We start from the raw sequence: 18,294 nt of genomic DNA, 5'->3' as shown, positions 1-18,294 counted from the left end.
CTGTGAAGTGCTCTAAGTTCCTGTGTGATTTACCCTATATAAACTAGCTAATACCTAAATAGCACAGAATCCAATCAACAGTACTTCTTATCATCCTTTTCTAGCTGGATGACTTTGGGCAAATTACCTAACCTCTTCATGTTTCAGGTCCCACATCTGAAAATGGGGATATTAATAATATTCTTTTCTAGGATTATAGTGTGGTTTAAATGAATAATTATATGCCAACTGCTTAAAACAGTACCTGGCACAAAGTAAGGACAAATTTGAATTGCTGATATCACCACCACCATCATCAACATCATCGTCGTCATTGTCGTCATTGTCATCGTCATCATTATCATCATCACCACCACCACTCTCTTTTAGAGGGAAATGGGATGCTTAATATACTAAGCCTTGGTTATAAACATTCTTAGAGTACAGAGCTAGGATTACCTTCTAAAGCTGTGCGCTCAGAAACTCATCACCAATCAACGGATACCCTCCATGTTAGGAAGTAAGGCTCAAAGAGAAGTATGAGACATCTTACCTTTAGGTCATTTAAGATCTTTGCATTATGAATTTGCATTATGGTGCAAAACTATCTTTTCTATCACTACCCTCTTGAGAAACTTTGAGAACGATTTTCTTCAGACTTTGAGTAAAAATTTTCCTGTCACTTTGTCACAGTGAGGAATGCACAGCGGAAGCATATTCTTGCAGCTCATCAGATCATCCACAGGCACACAGAAGCCATGATCCAAAGGAGTTTTGCTAAGAAACAGCAAGTGGACACCTCAGACACTGACAGGTTACCTACGGAAGAAACTGAAGATGAGAAAGACAGCTAAGGTGAGTTTGATTTTTCATCTGGAAGGAAGTAAAGAGAAGAAAAAAAGTAGCATCATTCAGCTTTGTGCTATACTCTAACAATCATAATGTGAAACGATTGTCTATTATTTAGGAAAGTGAAGCACTCCCATTTAAACTCACACATTTCATCTAGGTTATGGAATGTACTATTGAGATTATTAGAGAATAGAGTTGATACTATAGTAATTGGACTCTTATGACCAAAAAACGGGACTCTAGATTATGTTTATGATTTCTTTTAACATATGACTGTACTTGATCACAAATAAAGCTAAAAACTGTGTCAGTGTTATTAAAAAAAAAAAAAAGAAAGAAAAGCTTATTCTTATGGAGGTAGGCAAGGTATCCCTATGGCATTACGCTAGTTGAAAACATAGCATGTGGCTCACGCTGCCCAATTCTAGCCCAGACGCCTTCTGCAATGCCTACCAGGAATTGGTCTTAGGCTCAACTAAACATTCATACTCACGATAATAACATAGACCACAATTTGATTATTTTTGAGTATCAGTCTACTCAGAAAGAAATCAGACAGGAACCACAGTTTCCAGCAGGGCAGCATTCAACATTTGTCTCCCTGTGGGAGCTCTTGCCATATCCACACAGAAGAACACATAGCTATTTTCTCTAGGCCCCAGGTTACAAAGCTCAGGTACAAGGAAAAGAAATTCACATTGAATGGGTGCAGGAGTTGCCCTGATTTGCATGCCCAAGGGTCTGTATCTCTTGTAATAATTCCATATCCAGAGTTTCCAGCGTCTCCCCAATGGATTTTATTTGGAGATTGTGTTTATTTTATTTTATTTTATTTTTTATTTTATTTTATTTATTATTAAATGTATCAGGGTGACGTTGGTTAATAAAATTATATAGGTTTCAAATGTACAATTCAATAACACATCATCTATATATTACATTGTGTGTTTACCACCCAAATTCGTATCTCCTTCCTTCACCATATAGCTGACCCCCTTTATTCTTATCTACCTCCTCCCCTCCTCCCTTTCCCTCTGGTAATCACTAAATTGTTTTCTATGTCTGTGAGTTTTTGTCTGTTTCTCTTATTCATTTGTTGCTTTCAGTTTTATATCCCACATATAAGTGGAATCATATGGTTCTCGACTTTTTCTGTCTGACTTATTTGCTTAGCATGATAATCTCAAGATTTATTCATGTTATCACACATGGCAGTATTTCATCTTTTCTATGACTAATATTTCCATTGTATATATGTCCCACATCTTCTTTATCCAGTCATCTATCGAGGGACACTTTGTTTATTTCCATGTCTGGGCCACTGTGAATAATGCTGCAGTGAACATTGGGGCGCATATATCTTTACAAATAAATGTTTTAGAATTTTGGAGATAGATACCCAGAAGAGGGATTGTTGGGTCATATGGTAATTCTGTTCTGACATTTTGAGAACCTCCATACTGTTTTCCAGCGTGGCTATACCAATTTTCCATAGTGGCTGTACATTCCCACCAGCAGTGTATGAGGGTTGCTTTTTCCCCACAACCTCTCCAACACTTGTTATTATTTGTCCTGTTGATGATAGCCATTCTAACAGGTGTGAAGTGGTATCTCATTGTAGTTTTGATTTGCGTTTTCCATAATAGCTAGTGAAGTTGAGCATCTTTTCATATGTCTATTGGCAGTTTGTATGTCTTCTTGGGAGAAGTGTCTGTTCAGGTCCTCTATCCATTGGATTTGCCCATTGACAAAAGTTAGCACATTCAGGAAAGCCCAAAGCTACAGTTTCCTATTCGGTATTAATAGTCCATTTATAATTCCTCCCAGCCAGATGTCAGTTACTAATCATGAGTCATTTTACCTTAAGTAGTGTTGCTTTGTAACATAGTTATGAACACCTGTCAGATATTAGGAGAGCAGAGCTAGAGAGTCATTTGAAAGTAAAATTCTCATGAGAAGGGGAAATGAAGTAAACAGTTTGTCTCTAACTTTTCCCTCAGCCCTCCCATGGTGAGGCACATCATTCACTATTTTGGCCTGAGGGTATGCTGTGAGGCTTAGGGGAAATTTGAGCCTGGCATTCAGAAGATTTGGGCATTGGCCAGTTCTGCCACTAACTCTATAATCTTACTCAAATAATTTCCTTTCACTTCAGGCTTGTCCATGCACAAGTGACCAAGAGACCCTTTGCTAGGGCATCTGTAGGGACCTTAAGTCTCAATAAAAGAGGATCATGGAAGGAAGGTTGAGATGAGGGGGAAATTAAGAAAGAGAGCAGAGAGAAAATGGATCAAGGGCTCTTAAATATCAAGCTATGGCTATAAATCACAGCTAAAAAACTTTTGTTTTTAATAATGAAGTAACCTCTGAAACCATTGAAGATATAAAACAAGTATTTATGTGTAATGTTAAATACTATCTATATAATACAAATTCAAGGACCAAAGCATTTTACCTGTCTTATTACTGTGATAAAAGCTGGCTTTGATGTTAGGGTAGTCATTTTTCTTACATCTAATAAGATTAATAATTTACGTAGTTGAATTTGAATACATCTGCTTTTACTTAGGAGTATAACACCTGTTCTATGACATCCATGGTGATCCATGAAATCAAGTCAGAAGAATGTTTAAATGATTTTCTCTTTCATACTTAGTGAAAGTAAAATATATTTTATTAAAACCTATGTAAAGCATATCGTAGTCATAAAATGTAGTTTAAAATATCATCTATAGTTGCCAGGCTAACTATAGATACTCAGCAAGTAAGAGAAATCAATAAATTAATAAAGTATCTTCTTAATACTTTATTAAGTGACTGGAACATGATACTTAGTGCCCCCCCAATAGTATATATTACTCCCTTTTTCTTCTCTCAGAAGAAAAGAGGGAAGGAAAGATGTGAAATTATTTAATAATGCTTAGAAAAAGGGGCAGTAAGTATGAACCATAGATTTAAAAAAATTTTTTTCTTAAGAAGACAAGTAGAGCTAATAAAATAGAAATTTCTGGGCAAAAATCTAGAAGACAAATTCAGAATGTTGAGGCTGGCATTTGGAGCCCCTTTTTTTTCCTGAGGGACTATGCAAATTATAGAAAATATGGCTGAAAGGCTGAGCAATGTTTTTATCAGGTTTTTAAAACCATGGGGACAAAAACTGGAGTCAGAGTTGAGGCCCTGGTAAACCTCCTCCACTTGGGGTGGGACTCCAAAAGGCTATGCCATAATCGTAAGGGTTAATTGGAAGTAAACCATCCCTGGCATACTTTGCAGTTAAGCTTCTGATCATCCGAATGATACAAAAAAGGAAAAAAATCTCAATTCCAGAAATTGGATTTAAAAGATCCTTGATTCTTGTTGCTTGAAGGAACTTATCGAAAACAAAACTTAAATTCTCTTTGGAGAAAGTTGACATCATCTTAGACCTCAGTTAATTTTTACAAACAATTTTTCATGTCCAATTTCCAGAATACAATTGAGGATATCCACATTTATGAGGAGGCACAGCAAACATAAGCAGCAACCGAAATTACAGATAATAGAGACTGACCTAAAGGAATCTAAAGAATTGGAGGTATTAAACATAAATTTATAAAATTACTTACTGCTTAGAACTTCTAGTCTCCATTATTGTGAGGAAATAAATTTCTGTTGTTTAAGCCAACCAATCTATGGTATTTTGTTATGGCAACCCTATCTGACTAAGATAGATTTTGGTACCAAGAGTGGAGGTCTGCTCTAACAAATGCCTGAACATGTTAAAGTAGCTTTGGGACTAGGTAAAGGATGGAGGCGGGAAGAATTTTGAAGTACATGCTAAAAATATGGGTCTTAAGGGCAGCTCTAGTGAGGTCTCAGACAGAAACGTGGAATGTGTTATCGGAAATGGGAGAAAGGCAGCCCATGTTATAAAGTGGCAGAGAACTTGGCTGAACATTCTAATGTTTTGTGGAAGGTAGAACTTGCAAGTGATAAAATTGCATATTTAGCTGAGAAGATTTCTAAGCAAAGTGTTAAACGAGCAATTTGGTTCCTTCTAACTGCTTATAGTAAAATGTGAAAGCAGAGATGAAGAAGTAATTGTTAAGCAAAAAGGAACAAGAACTTGAAGATCTTAGCCTATCCATATTTCAAAAGATGAGAAAGAACACAAAAGATATAGCTGAGCAGCTATTTGATAAAGAGCTTATGGGAGTATAAGAGTAGGAATTCTGCCAATTTGAAATGAAAGTGTTGGACACAGGATGAAATCAAGGAGACCGTCAGACTTCTTGGATTTGACAGGATGAGAAGAAAGAACTATTATGCTGCAAATGTGCACAATTCTTCAAGAAGAGGGAAAAATAACCCTGAAGGTGATTCAGAGATTATCAGGGCCACTGTCCCAGTTTCAACAGGTCAGATGGCTTCTGCTCAGAATCTTAAGGGTGGGACCACCCGTAGAACCCTACCCTAGCAGAGCTGTAGCGATGGGATCACCACAGAGAGCCATGAGGCAGGGACACAGCAGAGCTGAAGAAGCGGGGCCACCTAGCAAAGCTGTAGGAGTAGTACTGCCATTCCAGTGACCTGGGAGGCAGGACAATAAGCCAAAAAGTTTTCATCTCAAGCTTTAAGATCCAATAGAACTTGCCTGACTGGGCTTTGGACTTACTTGAGTCCCATTATTCCTTCCTTTTAATTTCTCCCTTTTGAAATGTAAATATCTATTTTGTGCCTGTCCCACCATTACATTTTGGAAGCACATAACTTGTCTGGTTCACAGCTGCAGGAGAATATTACCTCAAGATGAATCATACCTTGAGTCTCCCCTGTATCTGATTTAGATAATATTTAGATCAGACTTTGGACTCTAGACTTTAGAGTTGACGTTCAAATGAGCTAAGGCTTTGGAGCTGTTGAGATGGAATGAATGTATTCTTTAAGTGAGAAGGATGTGAATTTGGGGGGGCAGGTATGGAATGGTATGGACTAAATCGTGTCACCCCAAAATTCATAAGTTGAAGTCCTAACTAACCTCCATTATGGTGGCATTCGGAGATGAAGATTGTGGGAGATAATTAGAATTAGATGAGATCATGAGGACAGGTCCATCATGATAAGACTAGTTTCTTTATAAGTAGGGACACCAGAGACCTTGCTCTTTGTATCTTTTCTTGCTACTCAAGGACATAACTAGAAGGCAGCTATCCACAAAATGTGTCGCAAAGCAAGCGTCAACTATTTCAGGGTTTAAATCATGTATATTCTCTGATAAAAATGCAACGAAACTAGAAATCAATAACAAGATAATTCTACATGTTTGGAAATTAAGAAATACAGGTGTAAATAGGTGTTCATCAAAGAAAGTATCAGAATAGAAAGTAGAAAATATTTTGAACTGAAAAATAACAAAAATGCTGTATATTTATCAAACTTGTGGAATGCTGCTAATGTGGCACTTAGCTGGAAAATTGTAGTCTTACAGGTGTTTTTTTGAAAAGAAAAGGTGAAAAGATTAAGCATCCTTTTCAAGAAATTAGAAAAATAACAAAATTAGATTTAAAAAAAAGTAAAAGAAGGAAATAATAAATAAAAATTACAGAAATTGGTGAAACAGAAAATAGTCATGTCTTCTGATTCTAGGCAGACTATAATAGGTAGCTGCAATAATTAGAGAAAAGGATGGATTCACTATAAATGTCATATTTTTAAAGACGTTGGAGAGCTGTGGAAACTAAAGGGACTAGATGAACTAAAATGGTAGAGAAGTAAAGAGTTCTTCCTAATTGATCTGAGGTCACTGGCCATTTTCTTTCCTTGGGGCATTGGCCGTGTCTGGGCATGAGCTAAGACTCAGGCTTGCCAAAGGCAGAGGGACTAGGGGATATTAAGCTGCTTCATATACTTCCTGTACTGTCAAAATTAAAACTAGAAGCAAGATTTCAATTCCCACACATATTTGCAGTGACTATATTTTCCGAGTTTAAACTATACTTCCAGGACCATGTTTTTGACCTTGAAACAAGTCAAAGGAATTTCCATATTTCGAAATCTGTTTAACCGTGCAATGAAGACATGCCCACCTAACCTTCAGTCGGAAGTGATTAATCTTCATTGTAGTGACATGTTAAAAAAATTTCAAGAGAAGAATCTAATGGAATTCTTAAAGTACCTTCTAAGTAATAAATATACACAATTAAAAGCATATGTTCATGGATAGATATTAGTATTTGCAGTACATATCTGTGTGACAGACATTTTCAAAGCTGAGATGGGAGATGTCTCATTACCTATCACCATTAACAAATGAACATGTGCAATCAATTTTATGATTTGAACCTCAAGCAAAAGGTTATATCTTAAATAAGATTTCCATTCTTCTCATTAGTAGACCTCTATTACAAAAAAATATAGTCAATTATTGTTACTATATTTGAATTTTATTAATAAAGAAAACTGTGACAATTTGTTTTCTCTCTTTGAGTACCTATAGAATATCCTCGATTTTGTCTTTTTGGCCCACAGAGACTAAAATATTTGCTGTCAGGCCCTTTGCAGGAAAAGTTTATAAACCTCTACAGCAGTTAAAATGAATGAAGTAGAACTAAATACAACAGCATAGATAAATCTTGCAGATATAAGGTTCAAAAAAGGTCAAATGCAAAAAAAAAAAAAAAAGTCTATTTATATAAAGTTCAAAACCAGTACTAAACTATGGTGTTTATGAATGTATAATTAGGAGGTTAAAATATAAAGAAAAGCAAGGAAGTGTTTACTGTAAAAATCAAATAAAAACACTAGTGATTACTTTCAGATGATAGAGAGAGGTTTATAATTGGGAAGGAGTAAGTGGGAGCGTATGAGATTTCTTAACCTAGGTGGTATTTATACAGATGAATACTTTACATGAATTCATTAAGCTACATAATGGTTTTCTGTACTTTCCTGTATGTGTAATTTTCCATAATTAAAAGTTAGAGATATGTATGTATATGCACAACTATGTATATACATGCATTATGCCTGCAATATACACAGACTATTTCTGTAAAGATCAACAAGAAATTGGTGAGTAGTTGTTGCTAGACGTGGAAACTGGGGACTGGAGGTCAGACTAAGGGAAAGAGACTGACTTTTCTCATGTTTATATTCTTCCACAGTTTCAGTTTTTTAATGGTGTTCATATGTTAACTTTTTCAGTTATAGCCCAGTTAATGTAAAGTTTTTTTTAAGTGCTAGAATTTGGAAACTGAGATCTCATGAACTAAGAAATGTTTGGCCCATGGGGCTCATCGTGGCAGATCTGGACTATGTCTGGGACTGTCTGACTTTAAAACCAGGGCTCTGTATAATTGTATCACAGTAATTTTTTAGATATATTGATCTGATAATGATTGTTTCTAAAAAGAGGACATAACCATAACCATTTGTGTTGTTTTTTACAGATTATGACTTTTTTAAAAAAGAAGCCGTACAAATCGTCATAAATAATTCCAGTAGTCTGTGCTTCTCCTGAGATGTGCACCTCTTATGGGCTTGTCAATGTGTGATTCATAAGGAAGGAGATTTATTTTTCATAAACTCCCAATAATTTAAAAATGGTTTTCAGTAGTAATCAAATGAAAGAGATTTGTTCTCTTTGGTGTTTCCTAGATACTCTACTTCAAGAGAAAATTTTTTCATGTCTCATTTCAACATTTTGTTAATGAGGATATGCTGGCATGTTGAGTCAAACAAAAAACAATGTTACTGGATATTTCTTGAGTAGTTTTGGTTTGCTATTCATAGTGCATTAGTATTATCTACTAAGGTTGAAAATATGCATATTCCATGACCCAGAATTTCATCTCTTAGCTATATACTTAATAGAAAAGCATGAGTATGTGTACCAAAAGTCATGATAAGAATTTTCATAGCAATACTATTCATGATAGACCCCAGACTGGAAACTGAAATGTCCATCTACATTGGAATAGAAAAAGGAAGCATGGTATGACACATAAAAAATGGCACAGCAACTCACCACTGAGCTTTAGATCTAAGAAGTATAAGCATGCAACACCAGAGGGAGGGTAATGTTGGAGAGCAATCTGCCAGTCTGTGTGTTGACAAACATTAGGGTTGAATGTACCCTTCCTCATTTAAAGATCCTTAAATAGGAAAAACAACTTAAAAAATAGTATCAATGACAAATTAACGTGGGACTCATGTAAACAACTTACAAAAGAAAATGTATGTCACTCTTAGAAAATATCTCACTATAGTAAGCAAAAGCTTCAAAAACTATCCTCTTGGTGTTTTTAATAGGAGGCAAAAAGGAAATGGCCTCAGGAAACTAAAACAGGAAATAAAAACAGACAGAGGCCAAGAAACAGATGCTGGCAGAAAAGAAAGCTGACTAAGATGAAAAAAATACAGAAAGATTAAAAATCCAGTGACATCCATTTGGATGCAGAAATCTCACAACAGAGAATAAAATTGGTACATTGCTGACAAATGTGTTGTCATGCAATATGGAATGGGAATGAAAGGGCAAAGAGATGAAAATGGCAAGGAGGTTAGCTCTGGATGACTAATCCCACAAGCAATAGGAATTCTTAAAGAAGAAACCAAGATAAGGAAAATAAAAACAATAATCAAAGTTATAATAAAAGTTTTCCTGAGCTGAAAAAGTACCTGACCATACAACCTTGAAAGGATTTACCTGGTCCTGGGAAAACTAAGGCTGGGCAAATTTTCTCCCCTGAGGCTCACTAACAGAAGAGTACTGTACAAATAAGAAGGCAATTGAATTTTGTTTCGTTCCTTTAAAAATGCTAACCTGAGCTAGACGAATTTATATTATTCACATGTGAATTGAAAAATCAGGAATACAGAATGAGAAGAAGCAAGTTAGAGATGATGGGACAGAAGGTGGGAGGAGTAATGCTGTATACACAGCAGACTTCTTCAGTGAAGAGCCAGACACTATTTTAGGCTTAAAATAGTAAGGTGAAATCCAAGCAGTGTGTAGTGTAAGCCAGACGGTCTCTGTTGCAGCTACTCAACTCTGCTGTTGTAGGGGGAAAACAGCCATGGATAACACATAAATGAATGAATGTGGCTGTGTTCCAGTAAAACTTTATTTACAAAAACTGGCAGCAGGCAGGATTTGGCCCATGGGCCATAGTTTGCCCATTCCTGCTTATATAGCAGTGAATTAAAGTTAAATCAGCACCTACTTTGAAAAAGGATTTAAAATGGCTTCTAATAAAGAACATATAATAAAACTCAAAATAGAATATTTTCTTTAAAAAAAACTTTACATGGTCTTCCAAACATGCTTTGTGTTTAGACAAAAAGAAAAATATAAGGTATTACAAAATTCCCATTAGATAATTGAAGTTTACTAGGAGAGGAAATCTTTTTTTCTGATACTGTCAACTTTCTAACTATAATGACATGAATTTAAACACCCCAACTTTAATAACCTTTGTTCTCAAAAATGAAACACCATGAGCGATGAGCCAAACTTATGTTTCAAGCCAAGTTATCATGGCAATGAGAGCCATGTAGTAGATGGAGGCTAGAGCAATACAGTAAATAGCAATACACAGTCACAATAAACTGATTTCCGAGGTATTAGAACACTTTTCTTGTATGGATTCATAATCAGATATAATGAATCCTTGTGCCACTTAACAAAGGCACTGCCTCTCTTCAAAATACTTAAGAATAGGTAAGGTGAAATCCAAGCAGGGGGTAGTGTGAGTAAAAAATCTCTTTGGGATGAGAAACTGTTAGCACAAAATTGTTAGAGATCCCAAATTCTTAAAGTGCAGAGCAATTATATTAAAGTCTAAGTATATGTTAGTTCAGGGGGCTCTCCCACCACTAACTCTCACCCCCTCCTCAGTTGTAGACCGTGGTACCCACTTGAGAATAGAGTTGCACCTCCTAGAAGACTTGGAGTACTTTTATGCAGTACTGGAGGCTCACAGGCCCAGTTATTAGTAGAACAAAGAATGCCAGTGAGCATGGGAATGACAGTGAATGGCCCTCAGCTGTGCTTACTACTGTGGAACAAAAGCCAAGCTAATACCTTAGCAGTGCAGTGGTGTGGGGCTTAAGAGAAGGCTCTGGAGCCAGATGGTCTGGATTGAAATCCCAGTCCAATGGCTTTGTATCATCCTCAGATGAGTTATTTAACCTGATGAAGCTTTAGCTTCCTCATGTCTAAAATGGTATAACCATAGAATGTATATCATAGAGTTTGTATGAGAGTATGCTGAATTAATTTATGTAAAAGGCTTAGAACAGCATCTGCCATAAAGCAAGCACCCACCCTATAAGCATCAAGTATCTATTTTTACTATCGCTGCGGGATAGTAGCAAGAGAGACATTAGTGGAGCATGTTTCTTGCTTTTAAGGCAAAGTAACTACACCTATCACTATGTGACCCACTAGATGTCAGTCTCTAACCAATCAGATGAGTTTTTCCATCTCACTCTGGGGAGAGAGTGAGGGACAGAGAGAATATGGATGTGCTGTCATCCCTTCCTTCCCACAAGGCGAGGAATGAGTGTCCCATGTTCTGAAGAAGACTGAAGTATCGACAATAGGGCTTCTACTCTACTAAACATCGAAGCAGTAGAAGAAAGCCGAATGTCCCAGAAAACTTACCTAAAACCATTGAAGAAGGAGGCATCTTTTATTGTAGGTGCCAAATGTTGAGAAAACTGGAAGATGGTGGAGGGCGGGGGGTGGGGGGGAGGAATGGTTCTCAACTGTGGCTGCATATTAAAATCATCTGAGTGCTTTCTTGGACCTCTCATCAGACCAATTAAGATATAATTTTTATAAGGGGCTAATATCCAAAATATATAAAGAACCTATATAACTCAATAGCAAAAATCCAAACAATCTGTTTTAAAAATGGGCACAGATCTGAATAGACATTTTCCTAAAAAGGATAAATAGGTAGCCAACAGCTTCATCATTAATCATCAAGGAAATGCAAATCAAAACCACATGAGCTACCACCTCATACCTATTAGGATGGCTGTTAGCAAAAAAACACAAGAAATAAGTGTTGTCAAGGATGTGGAGAAAAGGGAACCCTCGTGCACTGTTAGTAGAAATATAATGGTGCAGCCACTATGGAAAACAGTATGGAGGTTCCTCAAAACATTAAAATTAGAACTTCTATATGATCCAGAAATTTCACTTTTGGGTGTTTATCTGAAGAAAATGAAAACATTCATTCAAAAAGATATGTGCAACCCTCCTCCCCATGTTTATTGCAACATTATTTACAGTAGCCAAGTTATGGAAACAATCTCAGTATCCATGGATGGATGAATGGATAAAGAAATTGTTGTATGTATATATATATATATGTGTGTGTGTATGTGTGTGTGTGTGTGTGTGTATACATACAATAATCTTGCCATTTGCCATAGCATGGATAGACCTCGAGGGCATTATGCGAAGTAAGAGAAGTCAGAAAAAGATAAATATATAATCTCTCTTATATGTGGAATTTAAAATGAAAACAAACAAAACCTCAAGCTTAGAGATACAGAGAACAGATGAGTAGTTGCCAGAGGCAGGGGATGGAGTATGGGAGAAATGGGTGGTGGAGGTATAATTTTATTATTTTTTTTAAAGAGTCTGTGTTACAGATATATAAGTTCACTGAAGGGAGCTGGGGAAAAATTTTCCTAAGTAACTTAGGAAATGAGTAAGACTGTAAGAATAAAGACTAAGGAACTGTATATAAGCACTGTACTGTAGTTAATAAAGTTGTTTCCCACGGGAGTACAGGTTAACAGTTCTGACTCCACTACACACGTATCCTGGAATTGAGTAAATAAGCTAACTGATGATGGCTACTGGTTTTTTAAAAAAAGGAAAGGAACCTTTAGAAGTGCAGTCAGGCAAGGATATTATTTTAAAGCATCCCAGGTGATCTAATGTTCATTCAAGATTCAGAATAAGAGAAACCTTTCCCAAGGAAACTGTCACTCCCCAGACATTTACCGTTCAGAGAGACTTATCATAGAAGACAGGTCTTCAGTACAGGTTTTAATGATATTTTATTTCTAAAGCCTCAAATATTCCAAAAACAAACAAAAAAATGTGGGAGGAAACACTGATACTGGCACATTCATAACACCTGTACTTCCTCTACCATAGCACACATCACACTTGATTATAATTGCCTATGGAACCATCTCTCTTGCCAGCTTGCCTGTTACCTCTGAAGGGAGGGCAGGAGCTGTGCCTCCTGAGTTCACTTGTGTTTATTCCTGGTGCCTGGTCCAGCCTCTGGCACATGGTAATCTCGCAATAAATATTTTGAAATTATACATACTTAATGTTTGTAGAAGCAAACATTTGTTTGGTTTTGAAAAACATTTATGATGTCTTTTTATTTTATGCTATGAAATGGATTTTCAAGAACATAATTCAAGTTTATAACAATTTCTAATAAATAAAGGTTTAACATTTTGTGATTCAACTGGTGAATGTTATCACGGAATTGAGTAAGTCATAAAGGGAGGAAGGGCCTTCTGTCTACATCCTGAAAGGAATTCGTCCTATTATCTATCCATGCACAAACAACATTCAACAACTTAAAAAGCCTCCAAGAAAGGTTTTAGAGAAAATGCAAAAATGTGCTTCTCACTGTTTATTTTACTTTTAATAAAGGTTAACAATATTATATTAAAATGTGACTATAAAGTCTGCTTCCGATGATGACAGAAGAGGTCGGCAATTCTTCACCAAAAGAGTATATAACTGGATAAAATCATCAAAAATACCCATTTTAGGGCACTAGAAATCTACCAGAGATGGACAACAAATTGAAAACCTGCTAGAGATTCAGGTTAAAACTATTCTCCATCTTACCCCCACCAAGCTCAGTCAACGGGGTTGATAGTCTTCACACCCAACAGGTTTGCTGCCAGAGATGGAAAACTTGTTTTAGGGTAGGAAGGTGGGGTGAAATTCTTTGATTTTACACACTGAAAGCAGTGAACTTGGCTAGAAATGAACAGAAAAAATCCATAGTTTTGTTAGCCCAAGAATGCAGTCCCAGTTGGAGTGAGTGACAGACCAACCAGAAATTTAATGAGGAGATACTGGGAGGGTTGAGATAATTTCTCCATATATCTGTGGCTGACTGAGAATATTAAAGTTTAACCCAGATGAGGGAAGGATTAGAGAAACAAAACGCAGATGAGACAAATAGAAAACAACTAGCAAAATAGCACACCTGAGTTCAACTATAACATATTAAATATTAGTGGAGTAAACACTCCGAGTAAAAGGCACAGATTGTGAAAATGGATTTGAAAAAGGTAAACCCCACTGTATGGTGTTTGTAAGAGACATCTTTATAAAAAACATAAAGGATGGCAGTAAATAGATGGAAAAAGATATACCAAGAAAATATTAGCATAGAAAGCTAGAATGGTTCTATTGATACAGCTGGCAAAGAAAGTGTCAAGGCAAGGAGTATTACCAGAGATAAAAGAATAATGCTTCATAATGATAAAAGGATCAATTCATCAGGAAAACTGAAGAATCTTAACTATTTATAACCCTAAATAGACAAGAAATCAGTGAAATTATATAAGATTTCGATAACTCTACCACCTTGACTTAATCAAAAAATAATACCCAACCACTGTAGGACACATTCTTTTCAAGTATACTTAGATTATTTACAGAGATAGGCCATATTCTGGGCCATAAAACAAGTCTCAAAATAATGGTTACAAAATTCTCAAACATTTGGAGGTAAACAATACATGTCTAAATAACCTTTATGTCAAAAAAGAAGTCACATTGGAAATTAAAAACTACTGTGACCTGAATGATTGAAAAAATATAAATTCGTAATTTATAGGATACAACTAAAGCAATGCTTAGAGAGAAATGTATAACTTACATACTGATGTTAGATAAAAAATTTAAAAACCAATTATCTAAGTTCTCAGCCAGAGAAGATACAAAAAGTAAAAAGAAAATCTGAACAGCTCTGTATATATTAAGTAAATTAAATTTGTTATCAAAAAACCTTCCTCAAAGATACCTCCAGGACCAGATAGTGTCAGTGATGAATTCATCAAACATTTAAGGGTACCAACACCAATTTATACAAACTTTTTAAGAAAATAAAAAGGAAACATTTCTCATCATATTTTAAGAGACCAGTATAATTGTGACACCAAAACCTGACAAAATAAGTTTACAGCTATATATCTCTTAGGAATATAGATCCAAAAGCATTAACAAAATGTAACTAAAACAAATCTGGCACTATACAAACAAAACAAAACTCAGTATAACACATTATGACCAAGTGGATTTGCTTCAAAGATGCAAAGTTGGTTGAACATTTAAAAAATTGATAACTCACCATGTTAGGGAAAAGAGAAAACATTATTATCTCAATAATTGAAGAAAAATTCAACACAATTCCACACTTATTCATAATTAGAAATTCTAAAAAAAAATAGGAATAGAAAGGAACTTTCTCGATTTGACAAAAGCCTCTATCTAAAAACCCACCGCTAGCATCATGGCCATTGCTGAAATATTGAGTGCTCTCCACTTCAAGATTGGTAAAAAGGCAAAAGATCCACTCCTACCACACTTTTAACCTATATTGTATTAATGATGATTCTAACTGGTATAATGAGGCAAGAAGAAAGCATAAAGGTTGGAAAGGAAGAAGTAAAGCTGTCTTTATTTGTAGAAAACAATAGTTTACATGGAACAACCTCAGCAATACTAAGGAATGACACAACTGTATAACAAAGTCACAGAACACAGCAATATACAGAATATATATATTGCTATACCAGCAGTAAATAATTAGAAGATAAGAAAACATTTAATTTTACTTACAATAGTATCAAAAAAAACCCAGCCTAAATTCTTAAGAATAAATAAGACCTTCACACCGAAAGCTATAAAACAATGTGAAAAAAATAAATGACCTAAATAAATGGAGAAATATGCCATGTTCACATATTGGAGCACTCAAAATTATTATTATGCCAGTTCTCCCCAAGTGATCTGTAGGTTCAATGTAATCAAAATACCATAGGCATTTTTATAACTTCTATAAGTTGATTTTAAATTTTATGTGGTAAAGCAAAGGACTTAGAAACGGCCAAAACAACCTTGAGCAAAGTTGAATGGGCCATGTGCCTGATTTCAAGACTTTTCATAAAATTTCAGTCAAAACAGTGTGATATTGGTGTAAAGACAGATAAGTAGATAAACGTTACAGGATATGGGGTCCAGATATAGGCCCATACATGTATAGTTAATGGATTTTTTTTTTTTTTTTTTTTTTTTACTAAGCTGACAGAGCTATGTAATGGGGAAAGGAGAATCTTTTCCACAAATGGTACTGGAAAAAATCGACTAAATGAAAAAGGGGAAAATGAATCTTGACACCTATATTACACCAAACACAAGAATTAATTTGAATTGGATCTCAGTGTTAAGTTAAAAGTTTAAACCATAAAGCTCCTAGAAGAAAACATAGGAGAATGTCTTTATTACTTAATTGCACAGGAGCCCAAAAGTACTAATCATTAAACACACACAACAGACACACACACATATATAATAATTGACAGATGTCTATAGCTCCTTCTGGGAAGAGGTCATTTACAGTTATGACCAATGCAGATACAAAGCCCAACACAAAAAGGTCTTGGGCTTCTGATATAGGCTTTTCTTGTTTCATCAAACTTTTTTCTAAAAAGAAAAGCCTCACCACCAGCTCCCTGTATCATCTCATTGTACAGAGACGTATACAAAGAATTTAAGAAATGAGTCAGTCATCCAGTAGCATTGGTAAGGTCAGCAAAATGGGAGAGTAGACAGCTCCAAACTGTGGTTCCACCATAGAAACATTGAAAAACAAGCAGCAACTGTCAGAACTAACTTTGCCAGAACTCTTGAAAAGAGTCAAGGGTTAACATTAAGCAAATACTGAATCAAGGAAAAAGCAACTCAAAAATAGTAGGAGAGATTTGTGACATTTTTACTAGCACTTGCCTCACTTCCTGGCTCAGCAGCAGCCCTGAAGACAGCAGCCTATATTCCCAGTGTGGGACCCTAGTCCCTGGTTCTGAAAGGTACAGCACAGAACTTATTCACAAATTATTGTGTTCGTTGGCCCTAAACTGTTTGGGGCTAACTAAAGGACTGAGGCAAAGTGCTGTCTTTGTTTGCCTAACTTGGAACCCACTCAAGGGAGTAAAAGGACAGGCATTGCTCAAGAACACTATAAGGTAAACAAAAAACCTACAACTGCTGGTGGGCAAAAGATTAAAGTTGAGGCATTCAATAAGCTGCCTAGCGCCCAGGAGGAAAAGCCAGGGAGAGTTTCTTTGGAAAATTAGGGCATTTCAAAAGGGTCTGTATACTGGGAAGTTTAGAAAGGAACATGCATGCCCAGGACAGGACACATATTCAGAAAGACCTGAGAAGACCTTAAGCTTTCTCCACTGGCTGATCACTAGGCTCAGGGCAAGCAGGAAGTGAGGGCTGATGGAGATTTTAAATGGCTACGTGTTAAAGGAGGGCCCCAGAACAGATCCAATCCACAAGGAGTATGTGGGCCAAAGGGTGGCGGGAGGTGGGGGGGAATGTTTGTTTTGTTGTGCTTTGTTTAGCTCCTGACAGTCAAGGAAATCGCTGTCAAAACACTAACTGAACACAAGCTAAACCTTCAATAGTTAAGAAAAGCAAGCTGTGGGAAGCATTTGAGATCTTGCTTCCCAGCAATTGTCCTCAGTTTTGGCTCAAATAAACTCTTTAAAAGAGGAGGAAAAGAGAAAAAAGCGAAGAGAAGGGGAGGGGATGGCAGGGGAGGGGAGGGGAGGGAAGAGAAAAGAAGAGTAAAGAAAAGCAAATGCTGGGGAAGGGGAAGAATCTGATTTCCAGAGTTAACACATTACAATGTTCAAATGTCCAGTTTCCAACACAACAACAACGAAGTCACAAAGCACACAAAAAAGAAAGTATGATCTATTTAAAGGAAAACAATAAATTGATAAAATGGCCCGTGCAGAAGCCCAGACATTGGACTTACTAGACAAAAACTTTAAAACTCTTTTAAATATACTCAGAGAATGAAAGGAAACCAAGGACAAGAACCAAAGGAGACCATGAACACAATGAGAATACCAATAAAGAAAAATTATTAAAAGGAACCAAATAGAAAGTATGGAGCTGAGAAGTATAATAGCCGAAGTGAGAAATTTACTAGAGAGTTTCAACCTCAGGTTTGAGCAGGTAGTAGAAAAAATTAGTGTACTTGCAGATAGGCCATTCGAAAATATCCAATATGAGCAGAAGAAAAAAAAAGAAAAATGAACAAAGACTAAAAAGTACCTGTGGGTTACCATCAACAGACTAACATAGGCATTATGGGAGCTCCATAATGAGAAGTGGGTAGCAAACTA

General features: G+C 36.0%; 1 protein-coding gene across 7 annotated transcripts in view; it reads left to right on the top strand.

The window, feature by feature from the left end:
* Nucleotides 1–18,294, top strand: part of CFAP91 (cilia and flagella associated protein 91) — a 72,446-nt gene that overhangs the window by 52,542 nt on the left and 1,610 nt on the right. For 3 of the 7 annotated variants that reach the window (XM_036219007.1, XM_036219002.1, XM_036219006.1), the window contains exons 17-18: nt 673–834; nt 4,300–11,881. In XM_036219007.1, the coding sequence (XP_036074900.1) occupies nt 673–833 (161 nt within the window). In that variant the 3' untranslated portion in view covers nt 834; nt 4,300–11,881. Of the gene's footprint in view, nt 1–672; nt 835–4,299; nt 11,882–18,294 lie in introns of those variants that run through there. The other 4 variants (XR_004950386.1, XM_036219005.1, XM_036219003.1 and 1 more) reach the window with 4 other exon arrangements.

The sequence above is a fragment of the Rousettus aegyptiacus genome, unplaced genomic scaffold (genome assembly GCF_014176215.1).
Source record: "Rousettus aegyptiacus isolate mRouAeg1 unplaced genomic scaffold, mRouAeg1.p scaffold_m13_p_4, whole genome shotgun sequence".
NCBI classification, from domain to species: Eukaryota; Metazoa; Chordata; class Mammalia; order Chiroptera; family Pteropodidae; genus Rousettus; species Rousettus aegyptiacus.
Note: the sequence above shows the minus strand (reverse complement) of the source record. Positions and strands in the feature narration are given on the sequence as shown.